General features: G+C 41.2%; 1 protein-coding gene across 1 annotated transcript in view; it reads right to left on the bottom strand.

Moving 5' to 3' along the window:
- The window catches only part of MLLT3 (MLLT3 super elongation complex subunit), a 114,728-nt gene extending 105,513 nt beyond the window's left edge, over window positions 1–9,215 (bottom strand). The window contains exons 1-2 of the mRNA XM_064736324.1: window positions 8,969–9,215; window positions 8,300–8,480 (exon numbers count right to left, since the gene is read on the bottom strand). Coding sequence (XP_064592394.1) covers window positions 8,300–8,480; window positions 8,969–8,980 — 193 coding nt within the window. The 5' untranslated portion in view covers window positions 8,981–9,215. The remainder of the gene's footprint in view (window positions 1–8,299; window positions 8,481–8,968) is intronic.
- Between the last annotated feature and the right edge of the window lie 7,852 nt (window positions 9,216–17,067).

Raw genomic sequence — 17,067 nt, forward strand, 5'->3', positions numbered from 1 at the left:
GCAAAACAAGACCCCCGAGCCCTGTGAGACACAGATGGAGCAAGCCAGCACACACTACGCACAGGACACAGACTCTCTGCAGCACCTCCACTTACTAAGCACTCCTCCAGTGAAAGGCAGAAACTGGAAATTGGGTGCAAAGGGCTAGGCATTGGATCTGGCTAAAAAGAACTAATCTTCTGCTTATTGGTGTCCATTTTTTTTCCCCAGCAAAAGCTTATGCCGCAGAGAAAAAACACAACACCACCTAAAAAATACTTCAAGGGTGGACAACTCTTTTAAATGTGAAAGCTTTTCAGCTTTTTAGTGATATTTAAAGAAACACTTAGAGCTATTTCAAAGCAATACTCATTAAGACCTTTCCACAGAAACAAGTCAAAGACTGTACAATTTCAATATACTTTACTCTTTCACATAGTTTTGCTTTTCCTTGTAGCCAATGTACTAAGTCAATTTAAGACACCAAAAGTATCCAGAATTATATTATGCTGTAAGAAGGCTGAGCAAGGAGAAAACTAACAAAACAAAAAATACCGAACTAGTAAAAAAAAAAAAAAATCATCTGGCATCATCCTAACTACAAATACCTGCCCTACAAATACCTACCCACGTACCTGAAATATTACACCAGATCTGTGCATCTCCACATCCAGAGAGTGCACAAGATTTCATGTTTAATCCACCCTCTCCTTTTCAGTAGAAGATGGTGCCAGTGCTGTGATGACACAAACCCCCACTGTGTAAATTATTTTTACCAAGTTCTTCAATAAAATACTCATTTAGAAGTTACATTATGCAAAATTAAATGTGCATATTTTTTGTTACTGTAGAGCCTGGTACATGATAACAAGAGGCATTAAACCCTCACTTACCCATTTAATACCAATCAGTCAAAATTTATTACTTGAAGGGCTGCTTCAAGAAACAGCAAACATTATTGGACCTGCCATTTTTCCACACAGATGATGGAAAACAATGTGATTGCTAGCTTCTAGCCCACAACATCTAGTAGTTCTGTTTACACTGAATCTCCACATTTTTCCTTCTTGGATAACTTGCCCTTTAAAGTTTGCACACAAAATGTAAAATATTGTCTTCCACTAAGTATACAAGGAAGTATACTAAGTATACAGAGTCCTCAATTTTCCCTATAAGCCTACACCTTGTCTGTTAACCCCTATTTCAAGATATATGTTATGTTCACATTACTTCTATCTAGAAAGGGCAGAACAATTAGTGTCCCACTGAATTGGGTGGAATTCTTCTGTACAAGCTTTAGAAAAGCAGTTGCAAACAGTAAATTTAGATTTGCTGCGAACTACAATATATCCTAGGAATCACCAGCAAAATCAATCCACCTCACACTGCTCATTCAGTTCTACTCTTGTATTACTTTGTTATGTGTAATAATTCACTTTGTTATCATAAATAAACATTTGAAAATAGAAACACCTATGCCAGTATTTACCTTTATCACCAAATGTCCTATGAAAAATACATACATCCTACCCTGTATGGTCATGTGGGTTTTCACATAGAATTACAGACAAGTAACTGCAGTCACTCAATTGCAATTTGTAAGCATCAGCTGCTCAGAATGTGTCTGAATTGCATTCAAAAGAAATTACATTTGATCTATCTGTTTGATAATGTAATAGCTGTCAAGACCTCTGTTACCACAGCGTGCACAAAGTTTAAAATCAAACTCGTACAGACCCACTAGGCTCATCCAAGGAGCTCAAAGAAACAAACCTGTACTCCTCTAAAAAGCCAGAGTCAGTGCAGGAGTTTGGCACAGTATTAACAGTGTTATACAGCCCATACCTGACATACAAGGAAGAGAATTAAGCCAACGATACCGATAAGAGCTCTGATGAGCTCTTATATAAATAGATTTAATTTTAAAATCAATTCCCACACAGATATTTAAGTAAGTATACAAATATTTTATACAGCAGTCTGTTCTGCCAGCCCTTTCCATATAATAAAAGGCACATCAAAAAGGCAAAAATCATACAAAAAGTAAACAACATCTTGAATTACAAGCTAAGTGTTTTACAACTAGATGAGAAATCATAATTTTCATGCAAACATATACAACTGTTAGAATTTGATTGTTCCTTTGTCTTCATATATGTCTATCAATCACTGCCAGGAAGGAAAGAAAGAGGATGGTTGCCTATGAACTAAAGGCTGTTGGTTTAAAATTGCAGGTGTTCGTCACAAGAATCTCACAAAAATTCACGTAGTCAAGCTTCAGCAGCCTATAGATTTAACTCAGGATTAAGCACGTATAAATTGTGTTTTCCCACTATTGCAAGCATCATCAATGAGCTTTACATTCATGTTGCTGCCCAAATGTATCAAGTTGCCTTATTTACAGATTCTACCAGAACAAAGGACAGATTAATCCTCTTCAACATTTATCTCCAAAACCTAAATTAAAAACTGTAAAAGGCCCCAAAATCAAACCAAACACACAAAACCTGAATCCTAACCACACTGCACAACATTGTTACAAGAATAGCCTTCATATTTAAACAGTACCACAAAAAAAAAGGTAACAAATCTATGCCCAACATTTTACAATTTACTAAATCTTAACAATCATGCCTGCAGTTCATGTTGACTAACCTGTAACTGTAAATAATACATGGCTTAAACATTTCTGACACATTTATTTTTCTAAGGATAAAAACTGTACAAATGTAAATAGAGTCATAACAATAATTATTGAACAACACACTTGTTTTCATTTTCTTAAAAAATTTAACTTCAGTTTTAATACTGAGGTATCTTCTCCCTTGTCTTACTAAAAAAAAGTGATAGATTTGACCTTACACAGAATAATCTGCTTTTCTCTGCAAGTAGTATTGCAGTATCTTTTCAAGCAAGTAGTATTCTGCACATATCCAAAAATCTTTTGCACAACAGTCCTGAAACTTCCTGCCATCTAAAATCTAGAAGAGCTACCATCAATGAATATTAATATTGTAGCTTTAGTAAGAAGTAACTAGAGTTTCTTAAAACTAAAAAATCTGTTTCAACAATTAAACACTATACAAATTTAACCTAATGTGAAATAGTGAAGGATCATATTTCATGACTTAAGAGAGTCAGAACTGATTGGCAGTTTCTGACAGAAATCAGCATTTGCCCTTGCAGAAACATGCCTACAGGGAGAAGAAATGTAGGTAGGAGTAGCAACCCTTCCATTAAAAAATTAATATAAGCACCAACTGAACACATAATTCACACAACTCAACCACCTAAAAAACTGAGCAAATAGATAAGAAAAGTTTTTGACACTGGAGGATGCAGCAGCCCTATTATTTCCCAGTTTTTTCCACACTGTTTACATCTAAATAAGACCTAAATATTGGCTTTGAACATGATTATTTTGAGTCACACCAATGAGGTGAAATTATTTATTAGAAAATGGGTTTTCTGTACACATAGTATCTTAAAATCAAAACCACCAACTATTTACTGATGTCACTCATGTAAATATAAAACGTGATAGCTTCCCTATACTGAAACTCTTTACACTTTCTTTTAAGTTTGCGAAATGCCCTTTTGAGTTGCTACTGGCTGAATTACAAAGTGCATCTAAAACCACTCGTGCATTCTCAAAGCCATTCAGCTTCATACTCAGTAGCAGCAAAATTAAGTCTCAAGAGTTTCCTGTTAAACAAATGAAGCTCTTCACTAGATATCAGTCATTTCATGTGACCATTCTGCAGCTAAGAGCCACAATTGACCTAAAAGATGCAGTATGAAACCTGTATCTGTTAGATTGACGAAAAAGAAATTCCTGTGTGCCTATCATACTTAGATGGTTAGGCTCAGGCAAATTTAAGAGGGGGAAAAAAGCAAAGAAAACAGACCTAAAACTGATCTAAGTTCTTACAAGTGTAGTTAAATATCCTAAATATTTAATACACATATATATACACCCACATATATATATATACACATCCTAAATATTAAATACTCATCATAAAACTGATTGCCCATTTAGTAATCTTGATGATCTGCCTGCACTAGCTTGTCTGAAAGGAAAACTTCAATCATCTGAGAAGAATCTGCTTATGGGTCCCTATCCTCACACCCCTCAGTTCACTGAAATTAATAGAGTTAAGACTCTCATTGACTTTAAATGGAGCACAAAAAGGGGTTTTTTCAGCTAAAAATCATGCAAAGAAAAAATAATTTAACAAGAATAGCAAAAGACATCTTTTACAGTAAGTAAATATATTTTAAACTGTTATGATTCACTGAAGTCTCATTCTGCATCAACAGACTACCTTAATGAAAACAATCAATGCTGGAAATGTGAACTTTCCAGAGGACAGCTGCAGCTGGTCCTTCCTGCACTAGAACACCAAGCAGCTTTACACTTCCACCACTTTGTCCTATAGTGGTAAAACGTATTGAGCCAAGAGATGCACTAAGCAGAGCTGCTCTCGCTCCACAGAGAAAAGCAACATCTCCTACTTTTAAAGTTACAACATTCCAGTGACCAAACCAAAATTTTCACATTGACTAAGCTATTGGAACAGAAATACTGCCTACCATTTTTTTAATAGGAAAAATATAGTTCGTCAAAAAGTACCACAGAGTAACAGAAATTTAACCACTCAGAACACACTAGTTCCAATGCCATTTTTGAGATGTCATTGGCGAGTCATCAAAACACAAGAGATATGTTTCCTTATCCAACTGAAATACTGTGAGAGTACGCCAGGCAACTTTTGAAGAGCATCAGCATTTATAGGGCAAGAAAAAGAAAATATTTCTACATTGCCTAGCATCCATGTAATTAATGAGACATATTACAATGCAAGAACAACAGCTCCGCTCTCAGAGGCAGTATAGCAGTGGGTCAAAACTAACCACAATCTGGTGACACACCTTGTTTCACAGACCTCCTTTAAAATACTTCACTTCTACACACAGGCTGATTTTCTTCACATGAATGATGAAAGATAAGCAGCACATGCTTTGAAATACATGTAGAATCTTAAAAATTCTCCATATCTTCTCTCAAACAATTTACATCAGCCGACAAGATTTGCAAACAGCAGCATTTGTGATTGCATGACGATCCTGAGAGAGCTTTTGTCTTGCAAATACCACCTGAAATTGAGTCTGGGCATGACTCTACTCTCTATAATGTGCCTAGCAGCCCTGGTGCCATCTCCCCCCATCCATGAAACTATTTATGGAAATCAGACAGCAGAGCAGGCCATTGAACAGGATGAAGTAAAAAGCACAAATCACTGCACACTCCTGTATGCTCCACCATGCAAGGATAAACTTAGGCACTCAGTCATCATGAGGCAAACAGTAAGCAATAAAACCACCATCTCAAGCTCAGGATTTTAAGGTGAGACAGACTGAAAGATGAAGAATACTATTTTATTAGGTCACTCAAGCTTATCTACACTTTGTCCACTGTTGGTCACCACCACCCCTCCACCCTGCCAACACACACAAACCAACCTGCTCTGCACGCCAGTGACTGAACACCACCCCGGTAATGCTGCCACCTTAAAACTAAAGCAACTTTGGGATACAGGACCCTGCTTGCTCTGCAGCAACTATTAGCAGAACAAACACTTGGACACACCTTTGCAAACTCACTGCCAACATCCACTATTTCCAAAATTTCTAGCATAAACAGATAAGCAAAGCCATAGTTGTAGCTGGCAAACTGACAGTTTATCCAGCTATTCTCATAAATTTGCAAAGCAAATGACCTGGCAATAATTTATCTCCCTTGTCTCCCCTCGTAGCCGGAATTACTGTGTCTCTTATCAAAAGTGATCTAGTAACAGAAATACTTTATGAGTTAATAACACCTATCTTAGCTTGTTGATTTATTATTTTCAAATTGATCCATGAGCTTTACAGATAGACCTAATGAACTAAATTTTTTCCTAATATGCAAAAAGCTCAGAGCAGCCACTCTTATCATGAGACAAAAAACACTTATCAGACAACTAGATGTTATTATGGCTTACCAGTATACTAGTACTTGCTTTTGATTAATCATACACCTAAATTCAGCACGCTAAACCCATGGCTCAGGAAAAGTATGTGAAATTACCAAGTGTCTCAAAGCAGTAAGTTATCCCATGCTAAAATAATGAAGTATATAACTGCAGACAAAGTGAAAATAGGTAGTTTGACTAACACTTCAAACATGCATATCATTCCTATTAAATATGCAACACTTGAGCTATCAAACGAAACTAGTAGCACTGATTTACAGAGACCAAAAAAAACACCTTAGAATACTTTTGTCAAAAATTTTAACAACACTTCTAAATTAGAAGACAAACTGCTACCACTTACAAGGCACACATTCCCACCACCCTTTTAAACACTTTACAATAGCAGAAAACATTCTAAGTAATTCACACATGGATCATTCCCCCAATGTGATTTCAAGGACCTGAAATTCCTTCAGCATCAACAGTTTCAGGAGGCTAAGCAAAGCCCATAAGTGAATGGAATGCCTGTCATCCACGTTATAATCTGCTGAATGAGAGTGGCTGCAGAGTTCTCCAACAATCCAAGGTAGGTACAAGCACTGTACAAGAAGTCCCCTCCCAGGCTAAACAAGACGGCAGCAGCTGCCACAACATGAAAATTATGCTTACAAACAAAACCCCAAAATAAACACCCTAAAACAATTACATAAATGACTGTGTAACTGAACCCAGCAGCTGGAGACAGAAAGCAAGTAGCAAATGATATATCCCTCGCTTACAAAAGTCCTGAACTATATTCTTATTAGCAAGCTCCACATCACACCTAGCAACCAAATTTGAGAAGCAGATCATGTTTCAGCAAGTAAATAAATATAGCAGAGATAACAAAAGCAGAGAGGACCACCAACAACCCCTATGCAGACTGGGCTTCAATATTAAGCACACTTCCTACCTCTGACTGAATGACCCATCATCTAATTCATTGAATATGAATAATACTATCTCAGCTATTCAGGTTTCTTAGATCTGTTCTCAAGAGTTTTTCTGCCAAACTATCTAGACAGACCTAAAGTCGTGCCTTTTGCACAAGAAATAGAAGAAAGCAAGAGGAAGACTCACCAGGACAAGCTAGGCAATTTAATTCAACAATAAGACTGCAGTACGTCATACAATTCACTGAAAACCGTTTGTGTAGTACTGCACAGATTTAAATAGATCCAAAAAATACACTGACAGTATGAAAATAAAAGACAGTTAACAGCCTGTACTTCAGAGGATAAACTCTGGAGCTGAAATAAAGTAATTCTTACACTCTGATGCTTAAGAGATAGAAAGTATTCTAGAGAAAACCCAGTCACTGATATAAAAAAGTCACAGCTTGGTATTTTCCAACTGAGACACATTAAATAAAACTGTATGTTTTTATCCTACCACAAAGCAAAGCTTTTTTTATCTCAAGACTCAAAATTTTCCTGTCTTTTGCTCCATGAACATTCAATTTATCCCTTCCCAAGCTCCAATTTATGACAATGTTGTTCTAAGGAACTGGAGAAATACTAGATGCCAAAAAAGATAACAGATCAAATGAAAGATAACGCCTAAGTATTGTGTCGGTATAGATAAATAAACCTGCTCACTTCTTTTATTTGTACTGTTACCTCAACCAATCCCACTACAATAATCAAGACAAGCAAAGGCTCAGGAAACAAATCTGAAAACAAAAGGCTTCTTACATGTCTCCCAGCCAAACTTGTATGGGTACAAATGCACTACTAATGCACCTTTTGAGACTTTTTTATGTACTCACAAAAAGATGAAACCCAGGAGATGAACACGCAGGGTGTTGAAGGAATCCAAACACAAGTACCAAAATCGGAACAGCAACACCTGTACAGGCATCCTTATTTCCAGTCATACAGGACATCGGGAGGAAACAACACCAGCCAGAAGGAAGTAACACGTGGGCAAAAATCGCCAGTGAGCACCTACGCTGGGGCAGAAGCTAACTCCGCGCCACCCACCACCGAGAGACCAGAAGGAGTCGGGACCCAGGCCCACGGCCGGAGCACGCTCTGCGACCACAGGCAGCCGGGAGCGGACATGCCGCGGCAGCAAGTGCGTGAGGGGCAGAGAGGAGCCCCTCCCGCCCCCGGACAGCCCCAAAGCGGCGGGAGAGAGCCCCGGCAGCCCACCACCGCACTGGCGACCGCTTTTGTTCTCCACCGAGACCGGCACAGACCCACCGCCTGCGCCCGCTCCGGGCCGCCTCCAAGCGCTCATCACAGGGCAGACCCCACTACCTCTTTTCGGCCTGGGGAAGCTCTCGTGCAGGTGAAAGATGACTTTCTCCACAAAGTGCTGAATGTTGCTGTGCTCAGGCCCTCTGACAAACACCATCCAGTCGTGGGTGAAGCCTTCCACGGTGGGTTTCTTCCTGACCTGGGCTCGGTGCCCCAGCTCCAGCTTCACCTGGACGGCACACTGCGGGGGAAGAGGCAGGGAGCGGCCGGTGAGCGCCCCAACGAGCGGAGATGGGGCTGGCGGCCGGAGGAAACCGGACCCATCACGGGCAGTACGCGGACACACGGACACAACCGTACCACAAACACGGCAGAAAGGATTTGGTGGGGGGGAGAGTTGGCAAAACCAGCAATGCACCGCTGAAACAACAATAAAACGGCCCCGCAGGCGAGGGCATAGGACAGCCCTGGGTGTCACCGGGAGAGCGCGGGGAGGCGAGCCGGGCCCGCTGTCAGGGACGCCTCGGCGCCTCCGCGCTCACTGCCCGCGCTGCGGCGGCAGGACCACGGCTCCCTCCAAGTGCGTGCGCGCGCCGCGCCGCCACCGGGAGCAGCGGGAGGCAGGGAAAGCCGCATGCGAAGAGAAATTCCCGGGCACGCCAGCCCCTTCCCGGCGGCGCCGTGCAGCGCGGGGCGGAGGGCTGGAGAAGACGCGCGCTACTCACTCACCGAGCCGGCCATGCCTGGGGCGCCGGTTTCGTCGGGGCGCTCGCTGCCGTCCCCCACCCCCACCGCGCAGCCCTAATTCATGAGGACGTGGAGGAGATGGCGGGCGCGCAGAGAAGCGGCGAGCGGGAGGCAGGCATCCTCTGCTGTGCTGCTCCGGCCGGCGGCGGCGGCGGCTGCCGGCTCTGGCTCGCGGCTCCCCGCGCTCCCGCGCCCGCTCCCCGCGCTCCCGCTCCCCGCCCGCAGCAGCCCCGGCGCTCGCCCCAACCCCGCCGGCCAGCGCAGCACACGCCGCGCATGCGCACCGCGCTCCTGCCTGACACAGTGTGAGGGACACAGTAGTAAGTGCCGGGGGCGGCACCGGCCCCGCGAGACAGCCAATGGTGCTCAAACTCCTCGGCGCGGCCCCGCCCCGGCCCGCCCTCCCTTAAAGGAACAGGTTGCGGCCCGGCCAGCACCCGCGGCACCGGGCCTGGCGGCAGCTCCGCCACAGGCGCTGCCCGCGCTAGCAAGCCCCTCCGAAAAGCCCCCGATGAACTCTTGCAAAAACAAAGAGAGGAGGACAGTAAGGGAATGTCTGACTTGCAAAGGGACGGCAGGTGATGATGGGCACGCAGCAGGCAGGAAGTAACAAATGCGATTCTTCAACACGTTTGTAGCGCCAGCCGCTATTTCTACCTGTAACGGGCTGAGAGTCTCCTAAAAGACGTCTACTGCCTCATTTCCGTATCTCGTCCGTGTATGGCAGATAACGTGGGGTTTCCTGCCAGGGGAAAATACCACTGTGGAGATGAAGTGATTGACTGTGAATGTCTAAACCACCTGCTGACGTTCGTGAGATGACTATTTTTCAACAGCCATAAAATTGTCCAAAAATTGCCCGCATTAACTTTTGGCACATGGAAAAGTGATTTAGTCCTTTCGGTGGCTGTATTTTTGACAATCACCATGGCAGCGCTGGCCCGGTGACTGGACACAGGATACGCTTCCTGGGCCTTGCAGGTGCCACCGAGAGATGGCGCGCCGAGCCCTCGAGCTAATATCCTCATTTGACCTCTCCGGAGCACCACGACTTCTCTTTTCATTTCGGAAATGAGTGCACATTGCACAAAGTTTAGCATGATTTAATAATTCCTTCGAAACTACGGAGCTGCATTTCCTTTCTTAAAGATGTCGTAAGCCCTAATTAATAAAATCAGTACTAAGTATTGAAAAGGATTAATACAGTTTGTAAAAATTCCACAAGTTACAACGTGACTTGAAATGGATATGAATATCCGTGTATATGAATATCCATGTTTTAAAATACTGATGTGTATATCTGAAACTTCACATATCTTCTAATAACCTTGAATTAGGCGAGCCAGCAAAAATAAGAACTCCTGCTGAGTCCATAAACATACTAAAGCTGATTCTGGCAAGTTTAGAACTTTGTTCTTGAGTAAGGACTGTGGATGCAAGGGCAGAGAGGCCGGACCACCATCGAGCTTAATGCAGAGTGCTGCCAGCTGTCAAGAGCCATCTGAACAGAGCATCATCTTCCTAGATTGGGATGCTACTGGAAGGAATGGAGCTTGATTGTTCTCTGGAGTCCTTCAACACTGACTTATTTCTTATGTATTTCAACAAAATTGTTTGTCCTCTTGACTTGAAATGGGACTGAATCACTGCAAGCTGTTTTCCTATGACACATACCAAGTGTCACAGTAGAAATGCTTCTATTACCTAACTTCATTTATTCTATGTGTCTTTTTCGCTAATTTAACTGAGATCACTCGGTTGAGTAATCATTACTCAGAAACATCTGCTGATTCATGCTCAAATTTGGAAAAGAAAAGGAAGTTGTTTACTGTTTGTCAGTTGTGAAGCAATGTTGATTTTTAAACAAAAAAAAAAAACCCAAATGCAGCATTTGTATTCAAGCTGAAGGGGTTGAGACGCAATTACAGCTATTATTTTAAAATATAAAAATTTCATTAATTCCAAATATAATCTTTGACTGACAGGAGCAAAATCAAAGAACAATCTCGAGCTGTTAAGTGACAAATGGTGCAACTATTGACTTAATTTTGGATTAACAGTTTAAATAAACATTCTTCGATCTCATTACAGCAGATGGATGTAATTGTCTGCATATGAATGTGCAAAGACACTGGTTTAAAGAACTACAGAGTTATAAAGGTGAAGGCAATTTTCTACAAGTGCTATACAGTACTGCTTAAACAAGGTTTACCAGGGAATAGTTACTCAGCTGCTGGAAAATAGGAGACATTTAAGTTACGTTCTTAGAGGTGTTTAACAATCCGAATGTTTATGTAATCAACTCCTGCAATGCTAAAAATGCTTGCACTTTTTATGTGTGCTGAAATGACTGATACAATAGTAGGCTTCCTGAAAGGCTGCAGTTCCTGTGTTCAGAAGTCTTCAGTCACACCTGCATCAAGCTGGACACATGATGCATAGATCCCAGATCCCTGATTTACATGGAACACAAGTCAACATTTCTACTCCATATACAGCTGTGTATAGAGTGTAGAAGTGTTTGTGCAGCATTACATCTGACCTAAGAGGAGCTGTATTTCATAGCTGTACTGTTTCAGTTGTGCGGTGATTCCACACATGACTGAAAGGAATTGCTGCCTTTCTGTATTGTTTTCTTACACAAAGCAGATATGTCTTATGCCACAAAAAAGAAGACTGTTTCCCAGCTCATTTGGATACATTTAATTGTCTTCAATATTTTAAACACAGCTGTTTTAAATTTCTATTTGAAGTTTAAATTTTGTGACCCAAGTCTGACTGACTCTTAAATAGGCCTTGTTTTCAAATATTTCAAAATACACTATGAACTAAAAAAGCTGATATTACTGGCTATAAATGAAACCATTGTGCCTTTTCAATGTATCATCAGTCTGAATTTCTCTATATTTGAGTTCTTTTCTTATGCAACAATATAAAAAAATCATAGCCAGATTGATCCAAGCCAGATATTGATTACAATGGCCTGAATCAGAGCCAAAAAGTGAAAATAAGCCTACAGCTGATCTTACACATGCAACAAGGAATATGACTTAAAAAGTTTCTTTGTAATGCCACTCTGACTGCCAGGATCTAGTGGCAGAATACTATGTCTGGATTGGCTTTCTTTGGTTAGCTACAAATGATGAACAAATGCCAAGCAGCCTGAGCCAAATGTGTGCCTGTTTTGAGGCTTGTTAATTTCTAACCACAAATCAAATGGAAAATAAGCACTTCGGATAGAAACATATAAACTCCCTTACCAATAGGAACATCTGGAAGACCAAGGGCTGCGTGATTTAGAAAACAATATAAAACCATTTATAATTCACCACTGGTCACCTCAGAGGAACATAGTAATAACAACAGAAGATAAATGCAAAAAGGGACCTTGGCTGTGCACAATATTACAGTATAAAAGTTTGCTTGTTTGGGTTTTTTTGTGGTCTCTAAGGACACATAAGGAAATTCATCAAAAGTGGAAAAGTCTTCTTGAAAGACCTACAAGGAAGTGTTTAGGGGTTTATTTCCTCACAATGGTAGTGTCCCTAGAGGAAATGCTCCTATTAGTCAGAGAAATAAAGTCAAATGCTCTACTCTGATTACAGCTGTGTAATGACTAAGTTCAGAGAACTTGTTTTGGATTTCTCCAGCCATAGCCAGGACAGTCTGATCATATGTGCAAGGGAGCTATTAGGGAGTAACTTCGATGAAATCGGTGTTCTCAATTTCTGGCCTGACAGGAAATCACTCCATTAGCCATCAGTCAAATATAAAGCAATTATGTGACCATCTTCACTCTGCATCAGGTTCTTGTGGTGGCAGCAACCTCACTTTGAATCCAAGTTATGGCACCAAAAACACTGTCATGGATTGACCCTGTCTGTATGCCAGGCACTCACCAATGTCTCTCTCACACTTTCCTCTGCAGCTGGACAGGGGAGAGAAAATACAATGAAGAGTTCATAGGCTGAGATAGAGATAGAGGGAGACTACTCATGAAATATTGTCATGAAGGAAACAGGCTTGAATTAGAGATACTAACTAAATTTATTACTAACAAAATCAATAATGAGAAGTAAAGTAAGACCTTAAAACACCTTATTCCCACTCCTCCCTCTTTGCCAGCTCTACCTCCTTCCCCCCAGCAGCACATGGAGACCGGGCATGGGGTTATGGTCAATTCATCCCATGTTGTTTCTCCCACTGCTCAGGAAGGGGACTCCTTCCCCTGCTCCAGTGGGGGTGTCTCATGGGAGACAGTTCTCCATGAACTTCTCCAATGTGAGTCCATCCCATGGGTAAGCCCTCCACAAACTGCTGCAATGTGGTCACTCTTCTACAGGGTGCAGTCCTTCAAGAACAGGCTGCTCCAGCCGGGGTCTCCCATGGATCACAATTCCTCCCAGGAAATCTGCTCTGGTGTGGGCTCCTCTCTCCCCAGGTCCCTGCCAGGAGCCAGCTCCAGCACGGGCCTCCCCCGGGGTCCCAGCCTCCTCTCAGACACCCCCTGCTCAGCTGTGGGTCTCCTCCACGGGCTTTAGGTGGATCTCTGCATCCCTGTGATCCTCCATGGGCTGCAGCTGCTTCAGCACGGTCTGCACCACGGGCTGCAGGGGAATCTCAGCTCCAGTCCCTCCTTCTGCACTGACCTTGTGTTTGCAGAGCTGTTTCTCTTCTCTGTCTGCAGTTATATCTGCACAACACTTCTATTTTCCTTCTTAAATCTGTTATCAGAGATGTTGCCACCATTTCTGGCCCAATCTTGGCCAGTGGCACGTCCATCTTGGAGCTGGTTGACTTTGGCTCTGCCAAACATGGAGGAAGCTTCCAGGAGCTTCTCACAAGAGCAATCCCTGTAGCTGCCACTACCAAAAACCTGGCCATGCAAACCCAGTATACCACTATTAGTTACCATTATTTACCATTAAAAGTTGACCATTATCTAATTCAGGAATTTATACATAAGATGACCACCATTATCTTGGTCATAGAATACTTATGCTATTCTACAGCTTCATTACAAGAGTATCAGAAAGGTACAAGACTACACTATCTTCACTTTCATTGTGAGAGCCATAAACTAGCCAAATCTTTATTCCCAGCATCACTAGAAAATGAGAATCTGAAATGGCTTAACATTACCTTGGTGAAAAACTTCTAGTGAAAATCAGATTTTTAAATCAGTGATAAATACTCATATTGCCACTGGATCTTAGCTGTCCTTATCTTTAAGGAATCCTTGATTATGCCCTCACTGATTCCGAAAGTAGTTTTACTCCAACTTTATGGATGGCAAATTGAAATAAAGAGACTAACTAAATTATTTAACCGGGAAAAAACCAGATAAGGTATGAAGGTTGAAAGCAGTTAAACACAGTGAGAAGAAAGTTTTGTCCCTGAAAAAAATAGAAAAAATTAAGAAATAGAAAATATCATGTAAGCCAAAGCAGTATTGGAGAACAGAGAAACTGAAGTGCACACCTAGTTCAACATTTGGGAGAACATTGAAAAGTTTAAGGAATATATTACGTATATATTTTCAGACATCTGGCCTTAGGAGCTTGATAGGCACATTTCAGAAATCTAAACAAAAATCATGTGAATATGATACATATGAATATAGCAACTTTCATATATTAGAAAGCTGTAAAGCATAATTGGTCATTATACAGGAGTCAGCCAATAATCACAGCATAGTGAGGAAGCGAGAAGTAATTTTTATGAAGTCATAGAGGGGAACAAAACAGAATTGAGATGGCTAGACATGTTTCGCCAGCTGCTAGAAGGGGATCAATGAATCTGCAGTCTGTATATTCTGACTTACCATTCAGGATTCAGATGGCCTTCCACATAAGCTCTGTGTGGTCCACTGAATTCAATAGATTTTACTAGTAAGCAGGTATACTTCATTTACACTTCTCCTAACGGTAGGCACCCCTCAATGAACAATGAACTTCCTATCAGAATACTTTTCATCACCATGTGTCATCAATTCCAGACACTTTTACATATATTTACAATTTCCAATAAAAATTTCCCAGCTCTCCAAAAGATACAAACGAAAAAAGCATGCTATCCTGATTTACTACAATTTCCACCTTTCAATGCTCTGCTGCCTCACCCATTCTCCATTATTTGTTCCTCAGACAGCATATTTAAACTGACCAAAACTATACATTTTATCCACTTCAGACTGCAAATACATATATATATATATATATATATATATACGTAGAGCAAGAGCAATAGTTTCCCATGACATCATTCATCAATGTTCTGCCCTTGCATCCCCACCTCAAGGAAATCCTTGAGAGACTAGGGTAAAAAGGTGCAATGATTCTTATGAAAATGCATGCCAGGAGTCTTGTAATCTTTCAGGGGAATTCTAGGAAGAGATACAGTCTCCAGTCAGGCTCATTGTCTCCAGGCTAAACAACCCCAGCTCCCTCAAGTGCTACTTGTATATTTTGTCCTCCAGACCTTCCAAAAGCTTTGCTCTCCTTCTCTGGATATATGCTCGGGCAAAATGCCTGTTCCGTAGTGAAGGAGGGGCCCAAAACTGAACACAGGATTCAAGGTGCAGCCTCACCAGTAAGGGGATGATCACTTCCTTGGTCTTGCTAAAGTCACATCATGACTTGCAAACACACACTGAGTAAATCAAAACAAATTAATAGTCTTGTTAATCTCAGTGACAACAATTAGAATACTCATGTGTTTTAGGGACTCTGAGCAGTCTTCTTGTAGTTTAGTGACATTAGCTAATGCTCATTTAAAGAAAAAAAGTGGAGGCATAAAACAATTTAAATCACATCCTTAACTTCATTATTTAGGTTTTGCTGTGCTGCATCATGTAAATGAAAGTAGAATGCCGTTTGTTATTTTGCAGTCTAGAGAGGTTCAGCTTCCATTACTGGTCCTTGGCTGTTCACAGTGTATCTCATTCATTGTTGCGCATGAGAGTATGAAGATGAACTACCTAAAAAGTTACGTCTGGATTGTGCAAAGGAACAACAACAGTTACATCTCCCTGCAGTTTCCTTGAAGTGTTCATCACCTGCTCATACTAGTGATGTTTGGCCCCACTGTACGTTTTCAAAGTTATATTATCCAGCACTAGAAGTGACATCATGGGCACATAGTGGCAATAAGGTTTGAGTTGTGTACTGTTTCAAAAGTATTTCCGCCTTGTGTGGGACATAAATTTGTTACAGTGTATTCCACAACAAGAGGGTGACTTCTTTCTAATATTGTAACTGTTGTTGCCACTGATTTAATAAAATCAGATCTAGTTGTACAGAGTAGTATGAAACCAGTCGCTGGTGAGGTCCTAATTTCAGTGTTCTCACCCCATTAGCTATTCACTTTCATTCATGAACAAATATATTAAAGGGCTTTGTAGGATCCATGAGCCTCAGAGTGAGATCTGATGCCAAAAATTCTTCTATCTCTTTAAAACTCTCTGCCACTCGATACAATCCATGGGACACTGAAATAGTCCAAAAGCGCAATTATCTTTGTCAGAAGTATGCCTCAAACTTTGTATATTACCCTTCAGTAAAGCAAGTGCTGTACAGATAGTCAAAAAATGCCATGGGCCTTGCTTGCACTAACACTAACACAGGAGAGACTTTTAATCTATCAATTCCTACAGGATAAAATTCAGCATGGCATTTCAAGCCTAATCTTGTGAGTTGCAGAGTTCTCCCTGGCAAGAGTTAAGCAATTTTCACTCTTACTCATCTCAATAGCCCATGAGGATACAAATCAGGGACAAATCAGTTTTTCTCAGTTCTGCCCTCACACTGGATTTGCATCGAAGTCCACGGAAGCTCTGCATGGGTGGAGTGATGGCCCTTCATAGCTGACTAGTGTTTGGAGCAAAACCAGCTGCGTTGAAAGTTGAGTGCATTTTAGATGAGTCTTCTTAGTTATAATGGCTAAAGACTTAGCTGACTAGGCAGGTCCATTTGCTAAAACCATATTTCATTATCAGGCTCAAGAGATTTAAAATAAATATATTTCTATAGTGGTAGGCTTTGCTGCTATTGATTTCTGCAATATATACTTAACTGGAACTT

This window comes from Zonotrichia leucophrys, chromosome Z (assembly GCF_028769735.1).
Source record: "Zonotrichia leucophrys gambelii isolate GWCS_2022_RI chromosome Z, RI_Zleu_2.0, whole genome shotgun sequence".
Classification (NCBI taxonomy): Eukaryota; Metazoa; Chordata; class Aves; order Passeriformes; family Passerellidae; genus Zonotrichia; species Zonotrichia leucophrys.